The sequence below is a fragment of the Argentina anserina genome, chromosome 7 (assembly GCF_933775445.1).
Source record: "Argentina anserina chromosome 7, drPotAnse1.1, whole genome shotgun sequence".
Classification (NCBI taxonomy): Eukaryota; Viridiplantae; Streptophyta; class Magnoliopsida; order Rosales; family Rosaceae; genus Argentina; species Argentina anserina.
Window position 1 is genome coordinate 23492177 of NC_065878.1, and position 23529 is coordinate 23515705.

General features: G+C 38.7%; 6 protein-coding genes across 8 annotated transcripts; 2 read left to right on the forward strand and 4 right to left on the reverse strand.

Moving 5' to 3' along the window:
* The first annotated feature begins 1458 nt into the window (after positions 1-1458).
* Positions 1459-3256, forward strand: LOC126802836 (protein PLASTID TRANSCRIPTIONALLY ACTIVE 7). Its single transcript, XM_050530546.1, has 4 exons — positions 1459-1534; positions 1633-1695; positions 1817-1876; positions 2739-3256. Exons 1-4 carry the CDS (start codon positions 1487-1489, stop codon positions 3072-3074), a joined length of 507 nt encoding a protein of 168 aa, XP_050386503.1. The 5' UTR covers positions 1459-1486; the 3' UTR covers positions 3075-3256.
* Positions 3257-5407: 2151 nt separating this feature from the next.
* On the forward strand, positions 5408-8517 carry LOC126802421 (protein phosphatase 2C 57). Its single transcript, XM_050530048.1, has 11 exons — positions 5408-5811; positions 6154-6282; positions 6434-6536; positions 6681-6791; positions 7002-7081; positions 7221-7274; positions 7503-7619; positions 7734-7788; positions 7880-7912; positions 8019-8065; positions 8162-8517. Exons 1-11 carry the CDS (start codon positions 5483-5485, stop codon positions 8286-8288), a joined length of 1185 nt encoding a protein of 394 aa, XP_050386005.1. The 5' UTR covers positions 5408-5482; the 3' UTR covers positions 8289-8517.
* A 473-nt stretch (positions 8518-8990) lies between these two features.
* On the reverse strand, positions 8991-10389 carry LOC126803103 (uncharacterized). 2 transcript variants are annotated; one of them, XM_050530857.1, is made up of 4 exons: positions 10044-10389; positions 9722-9941; positions 9568-9635; positions 8991-9477 (listed from the first exon to the last, which is right to left on the reverse strand). In XM_050530857.1, the coding sequence occupies exons 2-4, from the start codon at positions 9795-9797 to the stop codon at positions 9352-9354; spliced, it is 270 nt and encodes an 89-aa protein (XP_050386814.1). In that variant the 5' UTR covers positions 9798-9941; positions 10044-10389; the 3' UTR covers positions 8991-9351. The 2 variants fall into 2 exon arrangements, with proteins under 2 accessions (XP_050386814.1, XP_050386813.1); XM_050530856.1 differs by having other exon boundaries at positions 9722-10389.
* Positions 10390-11481: 1092 nt separating this feature from the next.
* On the reverse strand, positions 11482-16069 carry LOC126802202 (importin subunit beta-1). Its single transcript, XM_050529788.1, has 3 exons — positions 15948-16069; positions 12814-15237; positions 11482-12707 (listed from the first exon to the last, which is right to left on the reverse strand). The coding sequence occupies exons 2-3, from the start codon at positions 15228-15230 to the stop codon at positions 12509-12511; spliced, it is 2616 nt and encodes an 871-aa protein (XP_050385745.1). The 5' UTR covers positions 15231-15237; positions 15948-16069; the 3' UTR covers positions 11482-12508.
* Positions 16070-17387: 1318 nt separating this feature from the next.
* Positions 17388-19158, reverse strand: LOC126803210 (uncharacterized). Its single transcript, XM_050530972.1, has 6 exons — positions 18672-19158; positions 18251-18353; positions 18094-18159; positions 17819-17974; positions 17629-17725; positions 17388-17513 (listed from the first exon to the last, which is right to left on the reverse strand). The coding sequence occupies exons 1-6, from the start codon at positions 19156-19158 to the stop codon at positions 17388-17390; spliced, it is 1035 nt and encodes a 344-aa protein (XP_050386929.1).
* A 751-nt stretch (positions 19159-19909) lies between these two features.
* LOC126802209 (acyl-CoA-binding domain-containing protein 1) lies at positions 19910-23071 on the reverse strand. 2 transcript variants are annotated; one of them, XM_050529798.1, is made up of 6 exons: positions 22474-23071; positions 22218-22323; positions 21990-22090; positions 21355-21446; positions 20533-20630; positions 19910-20415 (listed from the first exon to the last, which is right to left on the reverse strand). In XM_050529798.1, exons 1-6 carry the CDS (start codon positions 22935-22937, stop codon positions 20245-20247), a joined length of 1032 nt encoding a protein of 343 aa, XP_050385755.1. In that variant the 5' UTR covers positions 22938-23071; the 3' UTR covers positions 19910-20244. The 2 variants fall into 2 exon arrangements, with proteins under 2 accessions (XP_050385755.1, XP_050385754.1); XM_050529797.1 differs by having other exon boundaries at positions 19913-20415; positions 21990-22093; positions 22474-23069.
* Between the last annotated feature and the right edge of the window lie 458 nt (positions 23072-23529).

Consider the following 23529-nt stretch of genomic DNA (forward strand, 5'->3'; position numbering starts at 1 on the left):
TCTCTCTCAGATTTAAGAGTTCAATTTTCTGGTACTTTCTCCAACGCACCACCACCACTCTGTGAGAGAGAGAGAGAGAGTTTAATATTATTATTCTTTTTCAAATACTTTAGAATTGGGCCAGAAACGACGTCGGTTTTGGGATTTAAGCTAGTTTGGGAATAATGTTTAGTGGAGAAGTTGTGAGGTTTTAAGAGCAGTTTTGATTTTTGTTTCTTATAGTGAAATCTTATGACTTGTATAGAGTTTGGTGTGATGCAATGAGGGTAACTTCGATTCCATGAAGCACGGACACGTTATCTGGGTCGTGTGTCCGACACAGATACGGAAACGCGAACTGATTTTGAACACGGTTCGAACACGCTGTAATACGTAATGGACACGCGGACACGCACCAACTCATAATAAAAATGAAAGTGCTTATGGTGAGATTAGAACTTTGGTCATTCAAGGCACCTAACAACTTCTCAGCAATTCAAACAGGTTCAATTTTTGTTATATTTATGCACACTTTAATATATATATAAAGAGAAAAACTCGTGGTAAAAATAAGAATACTTGTGGTGGGATTCGAACATTGGTTATCCAATATATTGATCAAGTCTTTAGTCCTTCTAACAAGTTATGTTTTCTTCATTTTAATGCACATTTTGATATATATATATATATATATATATATATCTAAATACTTTCAAATTTATAAATTAATTTGTTTAATAAATATATATATTAAAAATAATATTTAATTAACGTGTCCACCACATGTCCGTGTCTAAAAAAATTATATATGCCGTGTTTACATATCGAATCGGTGTCCATGCTACTTAGCTTCGATTTTTGATTCGTAAAAGCACGTTTCTACAATTTTTGGGGTTGAAGATGTTATCTTCTTGATAAAAGCAGTCAACGAAATGATTTTTGGCTTCTTTTTTTTTGTTCTACTGAGAGTTTGTGAAAAATTGAAACTTTTGCTTTAGTATTTGAAAAAGGAGAGAGATAAATGTTTTAAATTTTGTTTTATTTTTGCTTTTTGCGAGAGATTCCAAAAACATTGCTTGTCACTTTTGCATTTGGTTTTTGACAACTTAGTTGTTTAAAATGCATATTTAATGGCAAGCTGAGCTCGATTTAAATCACACGCATCTACTTTATTACCATATTTGGATTCCGTGACTCCCATCCAACCATATACATTGAGAGAAATACTTGAAGTGCACTACTTACATGGTATTTACTATTTCCAAATACTTTCTTAAGAAATGATATATTTTGATTAATTGGTCATAAGATTAGACGATTAGTCCCGCTATTAATTAATACTTGCCCCGTAACGCAATCCAAACCACTCGGGTTCGGATCCTTTAACCAAAATTGATGGCACTCCTGTAAATCTATGTCCATTTTCGGATATTTACCCAAACAGCTTATAAGTACCTATAAACTGAACATCAACGCAGAAGAGATAACACAACGAACTTGGTCAGCCATGGCTTGCTCCACTCTACCCTCCTTCTCTCTCTCTTATTCTTCCCATGTAATCTCTCTCTCTCTCTCTCTCTCTCTCTCTCTCTCTCTCTAATCCAATCCCAAATGAAGTTTCGATTCTGAATTCATTTCATTTCACTGTTTCAGAGGGCGGTGCAACTGAGAGTGGAAAACACAGTGGCTTCTTCCAACTGCTTTTTCAGAACGCAGGTGAGAGATATGTTCTCACTACTCACTATTATTTTCTGGGTTTGTTTTGTTTTTAATGAATACAGCTTCGTTTTTCGGCATTTGATTGATGTGTTGGTGTTTTCTTAATTGTTGAAAGCAGGTAATTTCAGGGGTGCAAAGGAACGGGAAAGGTCGGAGTGTCTGGCGGCGAAGGAAACTGGTACTGATGAGAAACCTTAATTGATTAATTGATTGCTTTATGGGGAGTGTAAGAAATGAACTATGGGGAGTATAATTGTCTTAAGAGATAGATATATATGGTGGTGTCATCAGTAGTTTTCGTATCGTAAAGTTATGGTCAAGAGTCATGACTCATGAGTATGTAAGTCCTGGGTTGTTTGGTTTGTTCTGAATTGCAAGACAAGAAGTGAGATTTTTCTGATAATGAGTAGAGTTGTGTGAAGCTGGATGTGGTGACATGTTGAGATGGGATTCTTTGACTCGTCACAAATTCAGTGGCTGCAATTAGGCATGTAATACAGTCTAGACTCCCATGTTGATTTCGATCCAAAATGTGGGGAGGTGAACTTGCTTCAGTGTCTAGTGTAAGAGAAACATAATGAATGAAAGTACATAAATTTTGACTTTTGAGAACTGAAGGATGGAGTTTAGAACACAAGCTTTAAGCAATACAAATTGCAGTAGATTTGGTTGATGGTGCCTGAGCAATGAGCATAAGTAGTCTCTTACATTAAGGGGTGGAATGAAAGTGAGAATAGAAATATGAGGGTCAAAGTATTGTAAGGTTAAGTAGATGATTCTATTGTTTGGTTGGTTTCTAATGACAAAACATGATTTCTATTGTTCTATAAATGTTTGAGCTTTTCAATACTTGTAGTGTGTAGAACTGGAGAAAATTATGCAAATTGCCTGTTATCTTCTTCTCACAAATTCTGTGACTAGTGATAAATTTCACTATTTCAGCTACTTGAGTGATCATTAGTGTGTTGTAAACCCTGTTCAATTTCTCAAACTGTGTAATTGAGCATTGACTAGACATGCACACATTTTCCATGCTTTAGACAAAGAAGGATGACATGTTGCGATACAAAATGGACAGAGTGCCTTTCCTGGAGGAACAAATTCGGAAGGTAAAGGATGGAGGACAGCTGATGGGAATGGACATTGAGAGACTACTACTATCAGAAGACAACCGGTTTGAATTTGTGAATGAAATTGCCGCCGAGGCCAATGAGTATGTTGAGAACAACCGAGATGAGTATGGCGGTAAGAAGAAAGCCATCCTTCATGTGCTAAGTAACCGTGTGAATGATGCTGGGTTTTATAGACCGGAGGCATATGAAGAATCTGACCCCTTTAAACCAGGGCCATCGTATTTGAAAGAATTTTACACTTGATTCTGTGTTGTGCATGTTTTGTAGTGCTATTCTAGACCCTACATTTTTATAGTGCTTTTGTTTTAGATCCATCTTTGCAGTATTTTTCTTCGCCCTGTTACACTTTCTTGGATCGAAGATTGGTTGGTTATATAACTGACCCGTTGATCCATCTCCTGAAATGTGTCATGATTTTTGAACGATTTTAACAAATGCGTGGGGTCTCACAAAACCAGTTCCTCAATGTTGGACGCATGAATCCTGCAAAAATACACACACCACATTACAATGTGTATGCCAATGTGGACAAAAAGAGCAGATTTTCTTGAATCAATTTGGGGCCGACTGGTTGTTGCTGAACTGAATTTTGTTGCGTAATAATATTGTTGTTATTTGCTTTTACTGTTGTAATTTTTTTTTTCTTTATGCAGTTCTATGTTCTCTACATCAGTACAACAATTATGACAATAGCTGATAAGGTATAGTATAATTATTTTTTCGAGCGAGGAAGATCATCTAATATCCCGTTGGTAATCAAGTTACAGAGCTAGATAGCTAGATAGCAGAATTCGCCTTATTTGGAAAGAAAGAACGACTTCATCATAAACAAATGGTAAACGAAACTGAATTCGAATTTCAACCAAATAACGAGGTAAGAGTATGAGAGAGACGATAGAATAATGTTCACAAAATTACTTAAGAGTAGACCAATCATTCTTTCTTGATAAAAACAGAACAAACAAACAAACTAGTCTATTTCTTTCAAAACTTGCTAAATCATGAAACACACAGAGGAGAGGACTGAATAATTAGGATATGAAAAATTAACAAAATTATGAATCATATCCCAGTAAGGTTGACTGGACTTGCATGCATGTGTATGATCTCTTTACACGACCGGAGTTCTAGAAGTTTTCGCAACTCTATGTTGCAGTCGGATGGTAAGCCGATGTGGTAGTTGAACGGGTTCTCTTCCCTCGTCATGTCTGATTATCTATTAATCCCAAGGCTGTAATTTTCTCCTCCTTCTTTGTACGTTGAACTTTCGTATATAGAGATATTCGGCTTTGAAGATCTCAAACCGCCTTGGTTTCTCTTCACTATTGGGGTAGACACGACGATGCCTTATCATCCAATCTTCAAAGATCTGGGAAACATTTTGGGTATTTTGAACAAATGAACGAGTGAAAGGGGGTGGACGTATTGCTAGGGTGGCTGAGAAAACAACGAGAAAAATCATAGTAGACAAGAGGACGCTTTGGAGGTGAGAACCCATCTGTTCGATTGCTTAATATATTCGACCAAGTAACAATTTGATCATAAGGAAACTAGTCCAATAAACACGCTATATATATCTATATATAATTCTTTTTTCTCAAGTCTGGAGGTCCGGACCGTCCGGATTCAGCTATTTTGGCTATCGGCGATGCGCAACGACGGCGCGGATGGTGTCAGCTGTGCTTCCCCCTCTCGGCGATCTCGTCTGTACCGGTCAGAGCTCCATCGGCGACCCACAGCGGTCGGAATGGCGAAATCTCCAGAATCTGCCCATAAACTTGTTTTTTGCATATTCCAACAGCCGTGAGTCGCCAATGGAGCTCCAACCGGTACAGACGAGATCGCCAGGAAGTGGGTAGTGTGGTTGTCGTGGTCCGCCTCGTCGTAACCAAGAACGTCTATATATATATATTTATTTATTTATCTACAGTTGTAATACAACTAATATCAAATAATCACATATTGATACTTTAGGAAAAAGTAGGATAAGATACAGAATATCAATTTTCCAAAGATATTGCTATTCCAGCTAAAATGATAAGCATTTTTTTTAAACGAAAATGATGAGCATTTTATGATATGAGAATTGGTCATACATAAATACAAATTTTAGAGCTTGTACTAGAAAGAATCCACCCATATATTTCCCATAAATCCAAAATATAAATGAACACTTAAATATCAAAAAAGCAAGGCAGTTTTAAGAAACTCTACTTTCTTTCTTCTATTACGACCATTATCGATTCGATTCAGATCAAGCACTTAGCTCATGAGTTAATCTACTATGTGTTAATGTATGATATGTTATACATCTCATATCCGATAGTTGACAATATATATTATTTTTTAACATCATTTATAAAATAATATCGATTATCGTAAATAATACGGTATCATACATTAATATATATCCGAAATATCAAAGTGGAACCGTTAAAAGTTTTTAACCTTTGGTCACATCGGACGTGGCGAAGCTTCTCCAATCAGAATGCACCAAGGGGTCCCGCTTTCCTATCCGTTAAATCAGTTAAAGGCCTAGCTTCCTCTCCTTGGTCATCTCTCTTATCCTCCTCCACCCGACCAAAACATCCACCATTTCTCTTCTCAAAACTCACAACTCGTCGCTGGTTCAACTCAGTACAGAGGCTTGCATGGCTCTCTTGAGTCCACAACTGCAGAGGTTCCTCTTAACCAAATACAACTGCACCGGCGGTGGATCAGGTGGCTCATTATTGAAGACCAACAAGAACAGTAGCTTCTGTAACAAGTCAACTACCCCACTATGCTCGGCGATCGCCATAGACGCGCCGGGGTCGTCGTCTGCCGACGTCACCGGAGTCAGGTGGGGCTCCACAAGCTTGCAGGGAGCGCGGGAAGAGATGGAAGACGCCGTTGTTGTCCGGTCCGATGGACTTGATGGTTATTCGTTTGCTGCTGTTTTTGACGGACATGCTGGCTTATCCTCAGTCAAGTTCCTAAGGTTTTGTTATTACTCGTTTCCTTTTTAACCCCATGTATTATTTTTTTGCTTTTTTTTCCTCGTTTTTCAGAGTTTGGAAAATCGTAGATTAAAATAGGGTCAAGATTTTTGAGTTCAGTGAGTTTGAGGATTGTTTAAAAGTAAGTTATAACATCAGGGTGGTTAATATTTCAGCAGAAAATAAGAACATGCAATTTTGGCCAAAACACTGTATGCTATATAGGCAATATGATGGTTAGTAACTAAACATGTAGACAATATGATGTTGCATATAAGCGTCATATAGTTTACTGAGGGATGCATTTAACTTTTTGAACAATTTCAATATTTGATATATAATAGAGATGAGCTCTACAAGGAGTGTAGTGAGGCTTTACAAGGTGGTTTGGTATTGAGTGGGAAGGATATCAAAGCAATTAGAGAGGCACTACAGGAGGCATTTGAAAGAGTTGATGCAAAGTTGTTGAACTGGTAAGCAATATTTACATGACTACATGGTTAGAAAAAGAAGAAAGATAAATCATTTTGGCATCTGCGTCCCATTTGTATAGTATGGTTGCAAATATGATTCTGTATTCGATATTATTCCATGGAAGGTTTAGATGGTGTTTCATTTGTGAAGGCTTGAGAGGAATGGGGAGGAAGATGAGTCTGGTTCAACAGCTACTGTTATGTTCGTTGGGAATGATATGCTTTTCATTTCACATGTTGGCGATTCGTCTGTGGTATGTTTTATTATTATTATTATTATTATTATTATTATTATTATTATTATTATTATTATTATTATTTGAAGGGTTGTATAGACTCCTTTTAGATGAAGGGTTGTGTGTTGTTTGCTGCATTTATCAGCTGACTGGCTGATGCAGGTTCAATCTTGTTCTGGAAAAGCTGAGGTATTGACCAGTCCTCATAGACCATATGGAAGCAACAAGGTCTGTCTTCAAGAAATTAGAAGAATCAGAGAAGCAGGTGGATGGGTGTGTTTTTCTGTTCTTTATTTATTTCCATGTTTTTCCCTCTTCTGAGCTAGTAACTGCATGAAAAAAATCGTAAGGTTTGAATCTGCAAACAACAGTTGACTGATTGGTGTTGTTGCATATGCATTTTCTCTTGTACATTGGGGAAGCTTCACATTATATTCTGGTCTTATGTTTCATTGTTTGATAATTCACATTTGGTGTCTATAGATCGTCAATGGAAGAATTTGTGGAGACATTGCTGTATCTCGCGCTTTTGGTGACATGCGGTTCAAGACAAAGAAAAACGAGTTCAGTCTTCTAACTCTCTGATCATACTTCAATAAAGTAGCTAGGGATGCATCTGTTAGTTTTTCATGTAAACTTTGATATATGGATACTAAAGTTGAGCACAATACTGAGTGTTGTTGCATTTTGATAAACTGAAAGGATGCTGAAGAAAGGAGTTGAAGAAGGAAGATGGACGGAGAAATTTGTTTCTCGGTGGGTATAATCTTGTCTATCTTAATTTTTCTCTTCCTGGTCTTTTTAACTTGTAATTTAGGATTCTTTGTGTCATTTTCTCACTACTAAGCATAACATAAACACATGGTTTAAGCTCCACTAGTGCACTCTAGTCCTGAAGCAAGTAGCATAAAGGTCTTCCTTTAACTTTCTGCGCCATAAAACATCGATTATAAACCTAAAAATCACCCCTTTTTGTTGTTCTAGTGTGCAATTTAGTGGAGACCTTGTTACCGCAACTCCTGACATTTATCAAGCAAGTCTTGGGACAGACTCAGAATTCCTAGTGTTAGCATCGGATGGCTTATGGGATTACATAAACAGGTATCATGGCACCTTCACTGCTCAGTGAAAGCTTTGCTTAATTGTCCATCTTTCTCTTCAAATTATTCACAAGAAGAGTGGTCACCTTTAGACTTCGGTTTCTGTCAATCACAGCTCCGATGCGGTTTCATTTGTGAGGAATCAGCTTAGACAACATGGAGATGTCCAGGTATAAATGGCCTGTGCATATTTGTATGTGGAAAGCTACATTGATTCTAGAACAGTGCTTAACTAGATAAACTTTCTGTTTCCGATTTCAGCTTGCTTGTGACGCGCTTGCTCAAGCTGCTCTGGTAACTACTACTTACTGGACACTGTTTTACTCTGACCAGTGTGGTTTGATTCTTTACTTGGGTAGTTCTCTTATGACATAAGATTTACACACCCTACATTCTACAGGATAGAAAGTCACAAGATAATATCAGCATTGTAATTGCGGATTTAGGGTATGTATCTGGCTCTACATCTACATGCTTGCATGGTTTTATCACCTAGATGGTTTCATAATTTGTATCTTCACTCTGGTTTTATATCATCCACAGGCGAACAAATTGGCAACATTTGCCATTACAACAACAAAATGTTGTTTATGAATATGGACAAGCTTTTGCTACTATCGGGCTCGTTTCACTTGGAATTTGGATGTCAACATCTTTGCTTTCTTCATGAATCTGAGGCACCCTGACTTAGGATGATGTATATACTGGAAATCAACATAGGTTTTCACACTTTCATTTGTATAATCATAATTGTACATGCCTCACGCCTTGATATACTGTTCATTTAGGTGAATTAGTTAGAATAATCTTGCGAGTGTAATAGTAAAGATGATTTTACGTACATTATCAATGATAGTTTGCGATTGAGGAAATCTATCAAACTACCAGAGGTGTTTGAATTTGAACTATTGAACTGTCATCCGTGCTCATGTTAAGGATTCCTCTCACTCTCTCACACACCACCAACATGTCGTAGCGAGTACCATTTCTACAGGGGCCAGAAATACATGTGAAAATGACTTGAGGTTCTGAAATCACAAGTTTCAAGCCGAAGTGCTCATGCATTCACAGACTACAGCAAAATCTAAAGATGCATGTATAAGATCTCACATATGCCTTTTTGAGATGACCGAATCCAATTCTCAAACAGAGAAAGACTAACCCTCACACACAAAAATAGTCAAGCAGACATTAACGATGAAGTTATCGCTTTTCAGATGAGGAAAAGGAAGGTTACATTTTCAGTGTCTGAAACTTGACTTAGCAGCAAGCACATACATTAGCTCTCACTAGACGATGAACTTAAAAGGTTATTTTAGCAAGTAAAAAGTGCTGGTGCAAGTTTATAAAACACCTAAAAAGTACAAATTCGTCGCGTAAAAATATATCAACCCTTTACCATATTTATCATTCATTCAGCGCCAAGAGGATGGCAGAAAGCTTATTTCATACTTGATACATATATATAACAGAGAAACAATAGCCAAAGGAATTGCATACGATATGAAGCTATTTGTATTCCTATGGCCAATGGCCACAATGCCACCACACAGGCAACTTGCGAGACTAATACACCAGCATATCATATCAGCATTATTGAAGAAATTAACTCTCATCTGGATTGCTGGCTCTATATAGCAGGCGACGTACATCGTCACCTTGAGTTCTTAGTACATGATCAAAATTATCGATACTATAAGTGGATTAAGTAGTAGCATGCAGTCTATAATCACTCATGGGTTTCTCCCATTGCCAGGTCTCCTTCGAGGATCGTGTTTGGGGTTGGCTCCTGCATTATCGTAGTCATGCATTGTTGCATCTAGCATCATAGCCAGCTTCCGTGAATTCACTTTGGTATCCTTCAATAGCACAAACCATATTAACTAGTTAATCGATCAGTTGATCCACATAAACAGAATCAAGCTTCTGATATAAGCTTCATAGTCTACCTTATGAAATAACTGACCAATGTGGTGATCATTATTGACATCCTTAATACCTTCAACAATGTCATTACCTACAAGTGTTACATGCAATACTTATCAGCAGGCCAAAAGTTTGAAACAAACATATGCCGTTATGAGTAAGTTTTAGCTTAATTACCTGAAACTAAAGAAAAGAAAAGCACTGAGAGGAGAAGTACACGAAGAATGAAGAGGTTGTAACTGAGCTGAGCCATGGCTTATTCTCGTCGTGATCTCTTATTGTAAAAGTTAAGGTCGTCTTCGGTCTGATGAGGGTAGGGGAAGAGAGAGTGACCTTTTATGGTTGCTGTGAGAAGTGCTTGGTGGTAGGAAGCATATGAACTATCACTTATAAGGAGCTAGCTTCAGAGAGCAGAGAAGAGGTTATAGTCATTCATTGAGTGCACTCATCCTACCCAATAGCAACAGAAACATTATTATGATGATGAATGCTAGCTTACCCTACAAACACAAGTCAACTGCTGCAACAATTCCTTGCATGGCTTGAATTCTTAGCCACATCCTTTTATTAAGTTGATCTGCTTTCGTATTTTTTCTCCCATCTTCAACAATTTATATGTGTCGACATTGACGCATCGGCTATTTTATGCTCCCATTATTTTCAATGGTGCACAAGTACCAAGTGACCATTGTAAATAAATTGTCCTATTTGTGCATATAGCTATCATCACCATAAAGGTATTACGTATACTTGTAAATCTAACACCTTGTATCGATGGAAAGATACTACACAAGTACAGTAATCCTTTGATTTGCTAAGATACTTCTTCACATTCATACACTCATAACGTTGGTTTTGGCGCAACAAAGCCAATAGTGATCCTCATCAAACCTTTTACAATGCTACACTTGGAGTTTAAGATCATACAACCTTCCTTATCCCACCTCCTTGAGATCTCACTTCAATTTTCCGTAGTACCATTCACCATTGATGACCTACTTCTACTTTAGGTCCTTTTTATTTCGGCTTCCATCGCTTTCTAATGAGTCAATGGTTTATATACAGAAAGTGGGCTGCATATGAAATCATATATATATTGATACATGAAAGCTTATGATGGTTTACAAGGGTTGAATTGAAAATTTAGGCTACCCACTACTTGTTGGGGTTTGGGAGGGAGCACTATCATGGTATTCACAATAGAGGGGACAAGTCAAACATTTACAAGTACACCACTCTTGTACTAATTCTGTCAAGACAAAACATGTTTGCACTAATCATATTCCCCTAAACCGTAATTTAGTACTTGGTAATTTATGTTGGTAATGATGGGATGACTAGTCCATTTCTGGAACATAAGCTATGCTAGGTACTTGGTGTGTTGGTTCTTTGCATATAAGCCATAGATGAGATAAGCAAGTGCTGTGAAGAGCTTAATGCAGTGTCACTATAATGGACTCTCTGAGAGTGGAACTGGCTATTCATTTTGGATGCTTACTGAGACTCTAATAGATACATCCAAATTCCAAGCTTTTGTTTTCACAAGGTTAATGACGAGTCCAACAAAGAAGCTCAACTCACATGGTGTGGCGGGGGATTTGCCAGAGAAATAAGACGTACAATATGAAAAATCAGAGCTCAATATCCCACTCCACTCGCACAATAGTGTGCTAGCTAGTGGGAGTCATATCGCAATACCTCACAGCACCTTCTCTGAAACTCCAAAATCTACCATATCCTCCTATTCAAAACTTAAGCCGACAAGTAAAAGTTGCATGTAATTCAAGGATCAAAAACGCTAAAGAAGCTCAAGGCGTCTGAGATATGCAAGAACATTTAGATCTAGCTTCCTAACATGTTTTCTAGGTTTAGATTTTGCTTCTGTTTGGCAACAATGGCAGCCCCACAAATTAACAGAGGGCTTATTAAAACTTACATAGTAATGAAAAAGGAATAATAATAAAGATATGAGAGATCACAAAATTCACATCGACTTTAATTATGTAATGTCTTGAAAGATAGCAAACGAGGCAATCCAACAAATACTATGCCTCTCCATCAAGCTCCACTCTATGCCATCACAATTTGTGATGTTGAATCATACCAAAGTCCAAAAGGTGGAGATAAAAACAAAAACCAAAAAGTTATTACATGTTCCCGAGCAAAAGAAAAACCTGTTTTTTGTTTTTTTTCAAAAAGCCGCATTACAATGATTTCATGAAATGCATGGTATATTGGACATATGAAACTGACTTACACCTAACAATGTGAATATGAAAAATGAATAATGCAATGCAAAAATCTGTGTTTTCCAATAGCACGTATTGACCCTCAACCCAACAAAGAAAGCAGTTAGATCTGCTGCTGAGGATATCTTTTCTGGAATAAACACTAACTATGACGAATGAAGATATGAATAGATGCAGACTAAATTCGGGAATCAAGACCTGGTAAGGAGGATGTGAGGGACATGGCGGACAATCGGTGGCGATAAGGTGTCAACACCCGAGCATTAGGGAATTCATCCATTCTGGCTCAGATGTCTTTGGGGAAGATCACCATAGGGTATGCACATATTAGTAAGACCATCAGCATTCAAAGACCAAATGACCGAGTGATGAGAAAAGTTGAGCTCATGAATGTCATGTAACTTCCACTCTGGTGCCACAATTCCCTGTGACTGACGGATCTTGTTAATTATGCATGCCTTAAACCCCTTCAGTGACACTCACTGCCTGCTCTTCCTCCATCAGAGTACCAGGACCCAACCAACTTGGTGCTGATGCAATTGTTAGTCACAATTTTTGGAGATGATGCAAGTTAGTGACAACTTGAAGACTGGACACAGCTTCCGTTGTCTGACTGAAAATGGTGATGCTTGACTCATGCAATTCTATGACCCAACTCGACACACCCAAATGCTTGCAGGACTTTCCAACAACTAGAATACACCAGGTCGCAGCCTCAGACAGAAATGGCACGAGTTATTGCCAACTTGGCCCATTCTGCGGATTCTTTAATCAAAAGATCTTCAGAAGACAAGCATTCATTCAAAAACTCTCTGCTTGACATAGATTGCTGTATCAAAGAACCTGCATGACTTCCCAGTGTATCTGCTAGATCTCCCAGAACTCCAATAGCTGTTTTCATCACCACATCATCCCTACAAAACAAGTGGAGTGGACTTCAAAAAGTAGGAAAACAACAAAAATTGTATTTCATTATGTATACACATAAAAGACAAAGCACTAAACAGCAGAAGGACTCACATGTCTTTCCCCATGTATATGCTATCTAAGAACTGTAGGATATGAGGAGCATAAGCTACCAGGAGCTGTGTTTTAGGAGAGTTCTTAAAACCTTGAAATATCCCAGAATATGCCTCCAAGATTCCATTTCTTAAAGAATTGGTATAATCTGTCAGCTCATCATCGGCACCTGCTGTGTGGGCAGACATCTCAGCAGCGCTCTGAAGCATTGGCATCGCATATATCAAGTACTTCTCAAAGTTCTCTCCTATCGCAAGAGCTATATCACCAAAGCAGGAGAATATGGGGGGCTTTACAGAGCGATGTAACTGGTTGCTTGATAAATCCCTGAGTAGATGGGTCATTATTCCATCACAATAAGGCAGAATCTTATCTTCCAATGCCCTAGCAATATCACCTACAACACCAACCGTGACAGCACAGATTTGGTACTCCTCAAAATTCTGAAGACCCATTTCAAGATACTTGTAAAACTCTGGCATGTATTTTGCAAACTCCGGGCCAGTTGTGTATGCAAGGGCCCCAATGGCAAGCATGGCTTCCTCATGGACAGTAGCACTTCTACAAGCAAATACTCTCAAGAAAAGTCCCATTATCTGATCAGCATACTGCATAAAAACATATTTAGTTGGCTCTGACGAACCTAGCTTCTGAATAATGACTTGTAGGCACCCACAGAGAAGTCCCTGCAATTCACTCTGCCTCTCTCTCTCATCAGATGCTAGCCCCTGGCCCTCAAGAGTCTTGTGTAGTTCAATCATTATAACAGGTGCAAGTTGCAACACCATGGAGGCAGTTTCTTCAGTCGAACATCTAACAACTTCATTCAATGCTTCATACGCAGCAGTCCTCAATCGTGACTCTCCAGCATCTTCTCTGTGAGTAACAGTGATTAGAGACTGAACAATTTCCTGGAAAAATGGAGCCAGGGGAGATGACGACCCAACATCCTCACAGCCCTGAGCAAGAAAATAGAGTGCGCCGCAGGCCTTCTCAGCAACATTTGGCACATCCTTCATGCTTTGAAGAAGAACTGTGATGATCTGTTGGCAGTTTGCTGGGGTAATAATCGGTGCATCCACAGTGGAACCATGAAGGAATTCGAAAATCCGCCCCAAGGTCCAGGCAGTGGTGTCCTTGACTTGGTTGTTTTGGTCTTTTGTTAAAGCACTGAGCATGAATGTCAAAGCAACATTAACAATAGGCGTCAACTTGTCTGCCGATGGACCCTCCAAGATGGAACCAAAAGCATAAGTCGCTGCTTCCCTTTGCCTCCACTCTGGTTTTGTTATGTTTTCTTCAATAAATGGCATAACAAGTGGAACAATATCATCTCCCACTGTCCGAGCAACTAAACAAAGGCATGTTCCCCCAGCCATAGAAATATTCCAAGCTCCTTCATCCTGATCTTGATCCTCTTCCTGCTTAAGAAGTGTCTCCAAAAGCATAGGGACAAGGGCAGGGAGTGCCTGCTTGATAAAGTAAAAGCAAGGAATATCAGAGTCCCCCGTAAAATCACCCCCATAATCTTCTAATATGTCTATCTCCTCATCACAAACTGAACTCCAGAATTCAACGGCTTGAAGCGCAACTGGTTCCTCGTCTTCCTTAACTGTTTTTGCTGTGATGTTATAAATGTCCTGAATGTAAGGAGCTAATTTGTCATAATAAGTTGATGAAATTGCAACCAAACACTCAAAAGCAGCCAGTCTTATCTTCAGTTCCGGGGACAGAGTTGCCTCACAGACTACTCTCATGATATAATCACGCTCCATACTATTGCTGAAGTTGGCTTGAGCAAAACCCAAAGCATTGTACAGTGCTTGGGTGGCAGCAAGTCTAACCTCATTGCTCCCTTCGGATGCATTCATACCCTGAACTACCGCCGTCAGTATTTTATTTACGTGCTCTTGATCCACAACTTCAGGAGAGACTTCCTCACACAAGTACCCAAGAGTCTCTAAAGTGGCCTGCTTCACATGAGATGGTAACTGGTGTATATTTGACAAAAGTGATCCAATCAGTTCTGGCCACTCTTTCTGAGGCAGCTCAATGCCGGCAACTTTGGCAATGACTTGTGAAGTAGTTGAACGAGCATCTGCTACAGAGGAAGAGAGTGTCTGTAACAAGCACATTTTAATCTGGGTTTTCACCGAAGGATCTAATGCCAACCATCTCTGAACAAGATCAGACTTCCTATGTTGTTCCTTAGCATCCAGAGCATTCTTAAGAATCAGACCGGCTAACTTTCGGCTCTCAACAGGTTTCTCTTCATTTGCTAGCTCTCTGGATAGAGATAACAAAAACAAAGGAAGATCTTGCTCCTGAAACTGTTTCAAACTTTCTTCAGCCTGCTTCCGCACAGTTCCATCTATTGCTTGAGCATTCAGAAGTACCTGGGTAACTTCCAGTGCCATACTGTATCTGAAAGTACGAAACGAATATCTGATCAATAAATTCCCCCATCAAAGGGAACAGGGGAGAATTACATCATATCGATCATAAAGTCTGAACCAGAACCAAGACTTCTAATGAAGACAGTTTATGAGTTTCAAAACCACTGCGAAGTCTACCGATGAAACAGATACTCTAACAACTGATATCAGTAATTAGTAGACAACACTATTATTACAGTAACCACAACACACACCAATGAAAGCCGATTACAACAGTTTCGAACAATTCTGCTAACAAAATCCATATCAAACTAACGGTCATCGTTATAACAAGATTTAAAGAACAAGGATTTCAAATTTCAAGCCACCATAACCTGCTACACACACAAATCAAAAACTCTCAGTCTCACTAACACAATCCACAGCACAGAATTCGAAATTTCGAATCATAATTTAAATAACCAAAAACCTCACAGATCATATGAGATTGAACACAATCACGCATAAGATTCCACCTAAATCCTCACCGCATTAAACAAAACGAAATTCACAATTAAATTTAAACACACAACCGATCGAATTGCTCGAAGCTAGTAATTGAAATTGAACCGCTCGACCGGAATCAGATAGTAACTAAGCCAATCGAACTGTCCGGAATCAAAATCAGACTCAAAACCCTAGTTTTACCACACTGAAACGTAATTAAGGATTTGAAAGAGCAGAGAGAGAATGAATTACCTGAAAACGAAGAGCCTGAGAAAACCGTAGGGCTACGGATCGTAGCAGATAGGCCTTCTCCTTCTTCTTGTGCTGCTTCTTCTTCTTCTTCTTCACAGAGAGAGAGAGAGAGAGAGAGAGAGAGAGAGAGAGAGAGAGAGAGAGAGAGTTGCTCAGCTGGACTTGAATTTTGCGACTATTAATTCGTTTAATTTTAATTTCCTTCAAAGTAATTGGATTTCAATAATTTTTGTGGGGCCCAGTTATGCATATACTACTAACGTTAGTACGTGGAAATAGATGTTTCGTATGAAATGGACTTCTAATCTTCTATTATTATCTATATTATTAATAATTTAAATAGATTTTATCAACTAAAATATATCTAAAATTACATTAATATTCTTTTATCATATGTTATTTAAAAATGAAATTATATAATTTAAAAATAAAAAGTTAAAATAAATAATCAAATCATAAGAGAAATTTAAATTTTAAAAACTTATCTATAAATAACTATCCCTCTATAACTCCCCACTTCATTTGCCCACACACGAAGTGGTAGGTAGTTGTTGCTAATAATGTTTTGAGAGAATGACATATCAATTAACTTTTTTTGGTGAAATGGATCAAACTCTATTGTGTATGTTGTGTTTATAAACTTAATTCATCAATCACCGTTTTTAGACGGTTTGTAAGAGTGTAAAATGTAAATTAGTGAAATGATTTTTTTGAGGTGAAGAATGTCAGAAATAATTTAGTGAAACGATGAGCTACGTATGATCCTCCTAGTATACACTCTTTATATTCGTGTTAGTTTTCTACTTATGCAATCATGATTCCGGCAAATATATATTTGCGTTATTTATGTACGTACTTAACATGAACAACTAGAGAAAAAAGAGCACAAATTAGAGTGATTAAATGGTTGAGATTGCAATTGGCTTAAGGTGCCGCAGTTATGCTGAGAAGAATTACCTGCCCTTCTGGCTCCAACTAAGGTCAGGCAACTCATTGGTGGAAAGACAGAGCACATTACCTGGACTCTATGATGATGAGTTGATGACAATGTCACAACAATTATTATTTTCTCATGATAAGGACCGAGGCATATAAAATTTATGGACAGATAAGAATAGAGCCCATGGATTGGAACTTTGCTGCTGTCATTTTTTTGCGATACAAATTTGCTGCTGTCATTGGTAATCCATTTCCTTCTTCTTTATTTTTCTATAAATTTCCATAGGAAACAGCCAAAGAAAGCACATCATTCTTAGTTAGGGTGTGTTTGGAGTCGCAATTGTTATTTCCCTAGCAAATGGTTTAATTTTGCAGGAATTGGAAGCACCTCATAATTATGTACAGGAGGGCACTTGGACTTTGTTTAGGAAACTGTATTCCTTGCTACGCAAGAATCGATCGAAACATTGCAATTTCATGGAATCGAAGCAGCTAGTTAATTTAGAATTCGTCGTGATCATCATGGCTATCATCATCACTGCTGCTCTCATAGACTGTGTTGTAGAAAACATCTTCGTGTTGCAGCATCTCTTGCAACGTTAGCTTTCCATCTTTGTTATCATCAGCCTGGAAATGAACAATGCCACCATCACATATTCACATGTTTCAGTAAATTCTCAAATGTACCTAATAAACTAGTTGTTTCACATTCATACTACAATGCATACTGCACTCAACTGACCTCATGAATTAGAAAACTTGTGAAATAGGTAGCATAGGTTAGTTCTCCCGGGCTAAGATAATGTAGTATCGGTCTCAGTTCTTCAGCTTCCAAGAATCTGCCAAACATTTCCCAATTCTGAAGTTAGCTATGCATGTATTAAAGGCAGCAAATGAAAACAAGCAAAGTTCGTCTGATGCGTGTATATTACTTGTCCTTGTTCACATCAAGCTCTGCAAATTTCTCTTCTGCTATGGGTACTCCGGATCTGCCTGTTTCAAATTCAACATAATTCTTGAAGACATCATAAGCATTGTCCAAAAACTCCACGAAGTTCAGCTTGCCATCATGATCATGGTCCATCCTTCTGTACATTTCAGATTGTTAATAATCACGTAGCAAACTACACATGAAACTTAAAAAGAAATGTGCAGTGGTATATATTTTAATTAGAGCGAAGATCGATGCAAATGATCGAGAACGTACTGCATCTTTTCTGTCAACAGCCATTTATGAATTCGATCATTTGAACTGTCTTCTGGGTGCAAAAAACTGTAACAGATTGTAAATCATCCGAGATCTTTGAAGAAGAAAAATAATTAGGACATGTAGTACTAGTATAGAAATGAGTTATAGAATTTACTCTTTAAGTTCATTGAAGGTAAGTAAACCATTCCTATCAGCATCAGCATTGTCAAATTGCTGCTTCCACCATCCAGCTTCTTCATGCCCCATTTCATTTCTATCTGTTTCACAATCAATAACATCGATCGATCATCAACGGTAACCCAAGAATCAAACACATGCATACATTCTGCTTCATTTGGTCCCCAAGAATTCAACGTACACCATGTTCCGGTTCGAGAATCGAATCGAATCGAATTAAATTAGATGTTTTGCATGCAATGAAAAAAGATTCTAGAATCCCAATTAACAAAGGTGGTAACTAATCCCTACGGTGCTATAGAGTTTTGAAACATTCTCATTCCACGGACCAAACAAAGCTGGAGATTATCACATGGAAAGCACTGTATGTAAAAGATGAAACAGTTGAACGTACGTACCAATATCCTCAGTGGAAAACTGTGGCAGATACTCCCTGAAAGAAATGGCTCTATCTCCATCTCTATCATTTTCTGCCATTACTTTCCGTGTCCTGTAAATCATTCTCTCCACGGCTTGTGCCACAATCCAATGCTTAAGCTCATCGTAGCTAACGAATCCATCTTTGGGTTCCACATCCAACGATGGAAAGATACCGACCAACCTCATGGTTATATTCAAGTTTCCGGTCTCGCTGAGATATTGTTGTGCTTCCTCAACATCATTGGCAATGACCAAATCGTGTTCTGTATCTATAGTATGGTTTTGGTCTTGTAATGCATTCTCCTCCACGTACCTTTCCATCTTGGAAACAAGAGGGTCGAAAATCGGGACGTGGCCGCTGAAGCCAAGGCGGCGGTGATGGCCATGGTGGCGTGGGCTTGATGGAGAGAGGACTATTAGAGCAATTAGCGCGGCGGCGAATAGAAGATAGATCGCCTTCGCCATTGCTTGGCATTAAGGAAGAAGAAGAGGGTGTACATAAAGGAGATAGGCGAGGATATGCATGGGACATAGTGCATGCATGGATAACTTCGCCAACAAATCCATGTTGCCCAACGGTGGCTAAAATGACAGTTAGAAGTGGGAGGTACATAAACAGATAGATTGACCTGCCTTTTGTTAGAGAAGGCACAAATTATCGTAGCCGATGAGAAGTGATACGTAACCATTCTTATTAATAAAAAGACGGTAAAAGTAAGTTACGAAAGAGAAATAAGATGTAACAGAATTCAAGAGAAATTCGTAATTAAAAGTTTGGAGATTACTTTGGTCAATTTTAGATCGCTTAATTCAGCCAACAATTATTTTTCTTCTGGTGGATTGTTCACGGCATCTTTATCCCGAATGAGAAACTATCCATCTCTCGTATGTACTACAATGGACGGCTTAGAATAGACCATATCGATCAGTTTTTCTTGACCAAAAACAAAAAACAAAAGAGATCAATCTTTCAAATTAGCATTATGATCAAAAGAACCAAGGAAATTGCCAGTGTCATTGTTGAGAAATATCTACATCTGAGCATTGCAATGTAATGTAGCCATTTCTCTCTTCAATCGAAAAAAAAAACGGCCACTTCTTAAATTTACTTGATCTCAATTTATAGCATTTGAGTTGTTATCCTATTAAAAAACAATACTTGAAAAGTTGAAATTAATTCACATCTCAAACATATGTAAAGGCGTTGACATAGGAAAAGAAACTAGATTTGCCAAAGCGATGGCCAAAAAAGTGAAGGCATTGGCATACTTCACATAAAAACATGGGGATTGAAATGCATATGTTGCAAAACTGTAACAGTTAGCCCACAGATTTTAGCTTTTTTGTCATCTCCAAAATACCGGGAAGGGGAAATAAAAAACAAGACTACACAAGGAAAATGTGTAAAACTACATGCACATATTGCTCTACTTTTTAATATTTTTCCAGATACACTTAGTAAGGGTTATACATCACCACATACAGCCATCCACAAGGACTAATTGATAAATGACTAGGGCAGGATAAAACGTACACCCTCAGTCAGTACCTTTACTCCTTTGAACACTGCAGCCACGACCAATTCGACTCACAAAGATCAGATGGTGAATTGCCATCGTTGTCTTTCACATTTGTGTCTGCATTTTCCTTCACAAGATATTCGGCGATGCCTTCTCTCTCACACACAGCAGCATAATGCAATGCAGTTTGGCCCTCATTGTCCTACCAAGATCAAACAACACAGAACCTTAGCTTATATAAAATGAAATAACCTAGGCAAGATGGATTCCGATTGAAGATTCGGAAATAAATAAATAAATGCTTATAAGTTTAACTTACTTTTGCATTAATATCAGCATTCCTTTTAACAAGCATCTCTGCCATGTGTAAGTGGCCACGATCAACAGCCCAATGCAATGGGGTCCTTCCTTCACTATCTGCAGCCATTTCACAAAAGCTACTTCAGATGGTGAGGCAGCACAGATAACAATTGTGCATCCCAGGCTCAACAACAATGGAGCTACACCATACCAAACGAGTTTCTAACTGTCTATAACCTGGCTAGATTCCATTTTAACTGGTTTCATGATGCAAGATATGAATATTTCAATGGTGAAGGAAAGAAGCAACAGAAAATAGAAGTACTAAGGCATGTCATAAGCACTTATCATGAATTAACAAAACATAAACTCTAATAGTACTAACAAAGTAAGAAACAACAAACAAAAATCTGGTTGAACTATGATGAGTTCCACACCCAGCTCACTGTATGATGTAAACACATTTACCACCGAGCCATACTAAAAATGAAGTTGCAGAAAGGTTATATGCCACAGAACTCTTATTCTCAACCTAAATCTTGACTTTCTTTTCTTTCCAAGTTCAATTAAGTATGATGACACCTGATAGACAATATCAATGGCTCATATTCCAAAGGATCCTAACAGTGTTACTCCAAGCTATATTTTAGGGAACTAGACATGGACATTAAACTTCATTTCTGGCTCCTAACAAGAAACAGCTCTTAGATAGCTATTCATGAGTAAGGCTACTTTGATCACAACCCGGTAGTTAGTAGTTTTAGCAACACTAAAGTAAATTAAGACAGATGATAATGTTCAGAACAACTTTATGAACAACAAGATAGAGGCAGAAACAAACCCTTTGCATCTACTGAAACACCACTATCAATGCATTTAAGCAGGTTATCCACTTCTCCTTCTCTAGCAAATGCATGAATAGCATCCATTTTGCTGCAAAGTAAATAATCTCACTTTAGCATGACTTTAGGGTTCTTTCAAAACAATTATTATTACCAATGACAGGGAAATAAAAAAAATATATATAGCTAGTTCATTAATTTCATAAGACTAATTTTACAGAATTGTGAAAAACAAAAAGTTTATTATTAAAGACTTAAAGACTTCATATAATATAGCTAGTTCATTAATTTCATATGACTAGTTTTTGAGAATGTTAGAAACAAAAGATTTATAACTAATGACTTAAGACAGCATACTATACTTCACATAATGAGTACCAGGTACTCTGCCACTGTGAGCATTCCAACAGCGAAACTTATAATTAGACAGACAAGATAGAAGATAGAAGCCATCTCCACTTCTGGTTTGCATACTGAACTGATAAATTAAACAAGGAAAAGGCTAACTGGAGCATACGAAAAATGCTGAACATCCCAAAACATAACACGTCCTTAAGTCTTAAGTCCTAACTAGCTAATTCCAATGTGTGAAATTCAACGTTAAACCTCCCCTTAACGGTAGTGCGAAGCTTACAAATCAGTTTCAGATCCCTCCTCATAAACAAAAGTGCTGAACACCGGTCCCATCGGTCCTTTTGAATCATTACCAACTGAGCCACCATCTCCACCTTTGCTCTTCTAGCAGTACAAACACAAACAAGCAAGAAAACCAAATCAAAAGTAAGTAAACACACAGCTTTACTGATACACCAAACGATCAAGAACAACAGCGAAAGATTAACAACACCGCGAGACAACTCACCAGAGTCAAACCATCAATCCAAGTAGGATAGAGCTCCGAAACAATATCAAGGTACTTCTCCATGGCATCCTCAGGAGGCATAGCACCCAGCTTCTGCCATGCTTGCCTACACCACAGTAAAACCTCTATAGTAAATATCCACAGTTTAAACTCCAAACAATCCTCAATTTACCATCAGTCACATTTTCACATTCTTAACCCTAAACCCTAATTCACAATACCAAATCAATATCAATGCAACAGTAAATGAGCTCACCACTTGGCGCGAGCCGTCATTTTCAGCGCCGAAGGCTGCGGCGCGCTACACGGCCCCTCGGTGGCGATCTTGTACAGCCCGTAGAGCTGCAGCTGCTTCTCCGCCGAAACCTTCGTCCTCTCCGCCGCGGCCGCCGCCACAAAAGCCGTCGCGGCGCTGAAGAGCTCGTCGAGTTCCGTGCTCTCCACGCCTTCCCAGTCATCGTCCTCCTCGCTCCCGCTCTCGCTCCTGACGCTGCCGTGCTCGGCGGAGACCGAACCGGCCTCGTGGAGAAGGGAAACCGAGTCGGCGGAGCGGGCCGGGTCGGGAACGGGCTCGGGCGGGTCGGGCCGGGCGGGGGTGATGGTGAGATTGTCGTCCTTGAAGGAGACGACTACGGAGATGAGCTTGGCGAGTAGGTAGGAGAAAATGAGGCCGAGGAAGACCGATTGGAGCAGCTGCTGCCAGTCGCCGCCGCCTCCCATTTTGGCTTCGGCTTTTCTTATTCAAATTCAAAACCAACCAGCGCCGGAGATGCTTTAAAACCCTAAGGGAAAACTTCTGACGACTGATGACGTTTTGCTCCGGTGGAGAGAAGACTGAGAGCGCCGTATAAGAGTCTGCGAATGTATTTACGCTGGCGTGAGGGGTGAAATGACAGTTGTGGCCGCGTGGTTAATAGAGGGACGGAGGGTGAAGTTGTCATATCAGGTATATTGGATCGTGGGAGAGGATGGATTAAGTGCGGGAGGCTCTACCGTTAAGTTAGCCTTATATGTGTTATAAACCACCACACTTGGTCGAGTTTATTATAAACCTTGGTGTTTGGTAACTCGTATGCACAAGTTTACCTCAGCAAGTATAATTGGAGTATAAAAGTCGAATTTATTCTGAATGGTCAGTGTGGAGGAAACAACTGAAAGATATCAGTGGCGCGGATTGATTTAGACATTTAGTGTTGGTAGTGCGAGGGGGGAGAAAGAAGTTTATCAAGATCACTAGACACTAATTTTTATATTCAAAAATAAGAATCAACAACTCAAAACCATTTTATTACACCGAGTGTGTCATACAACT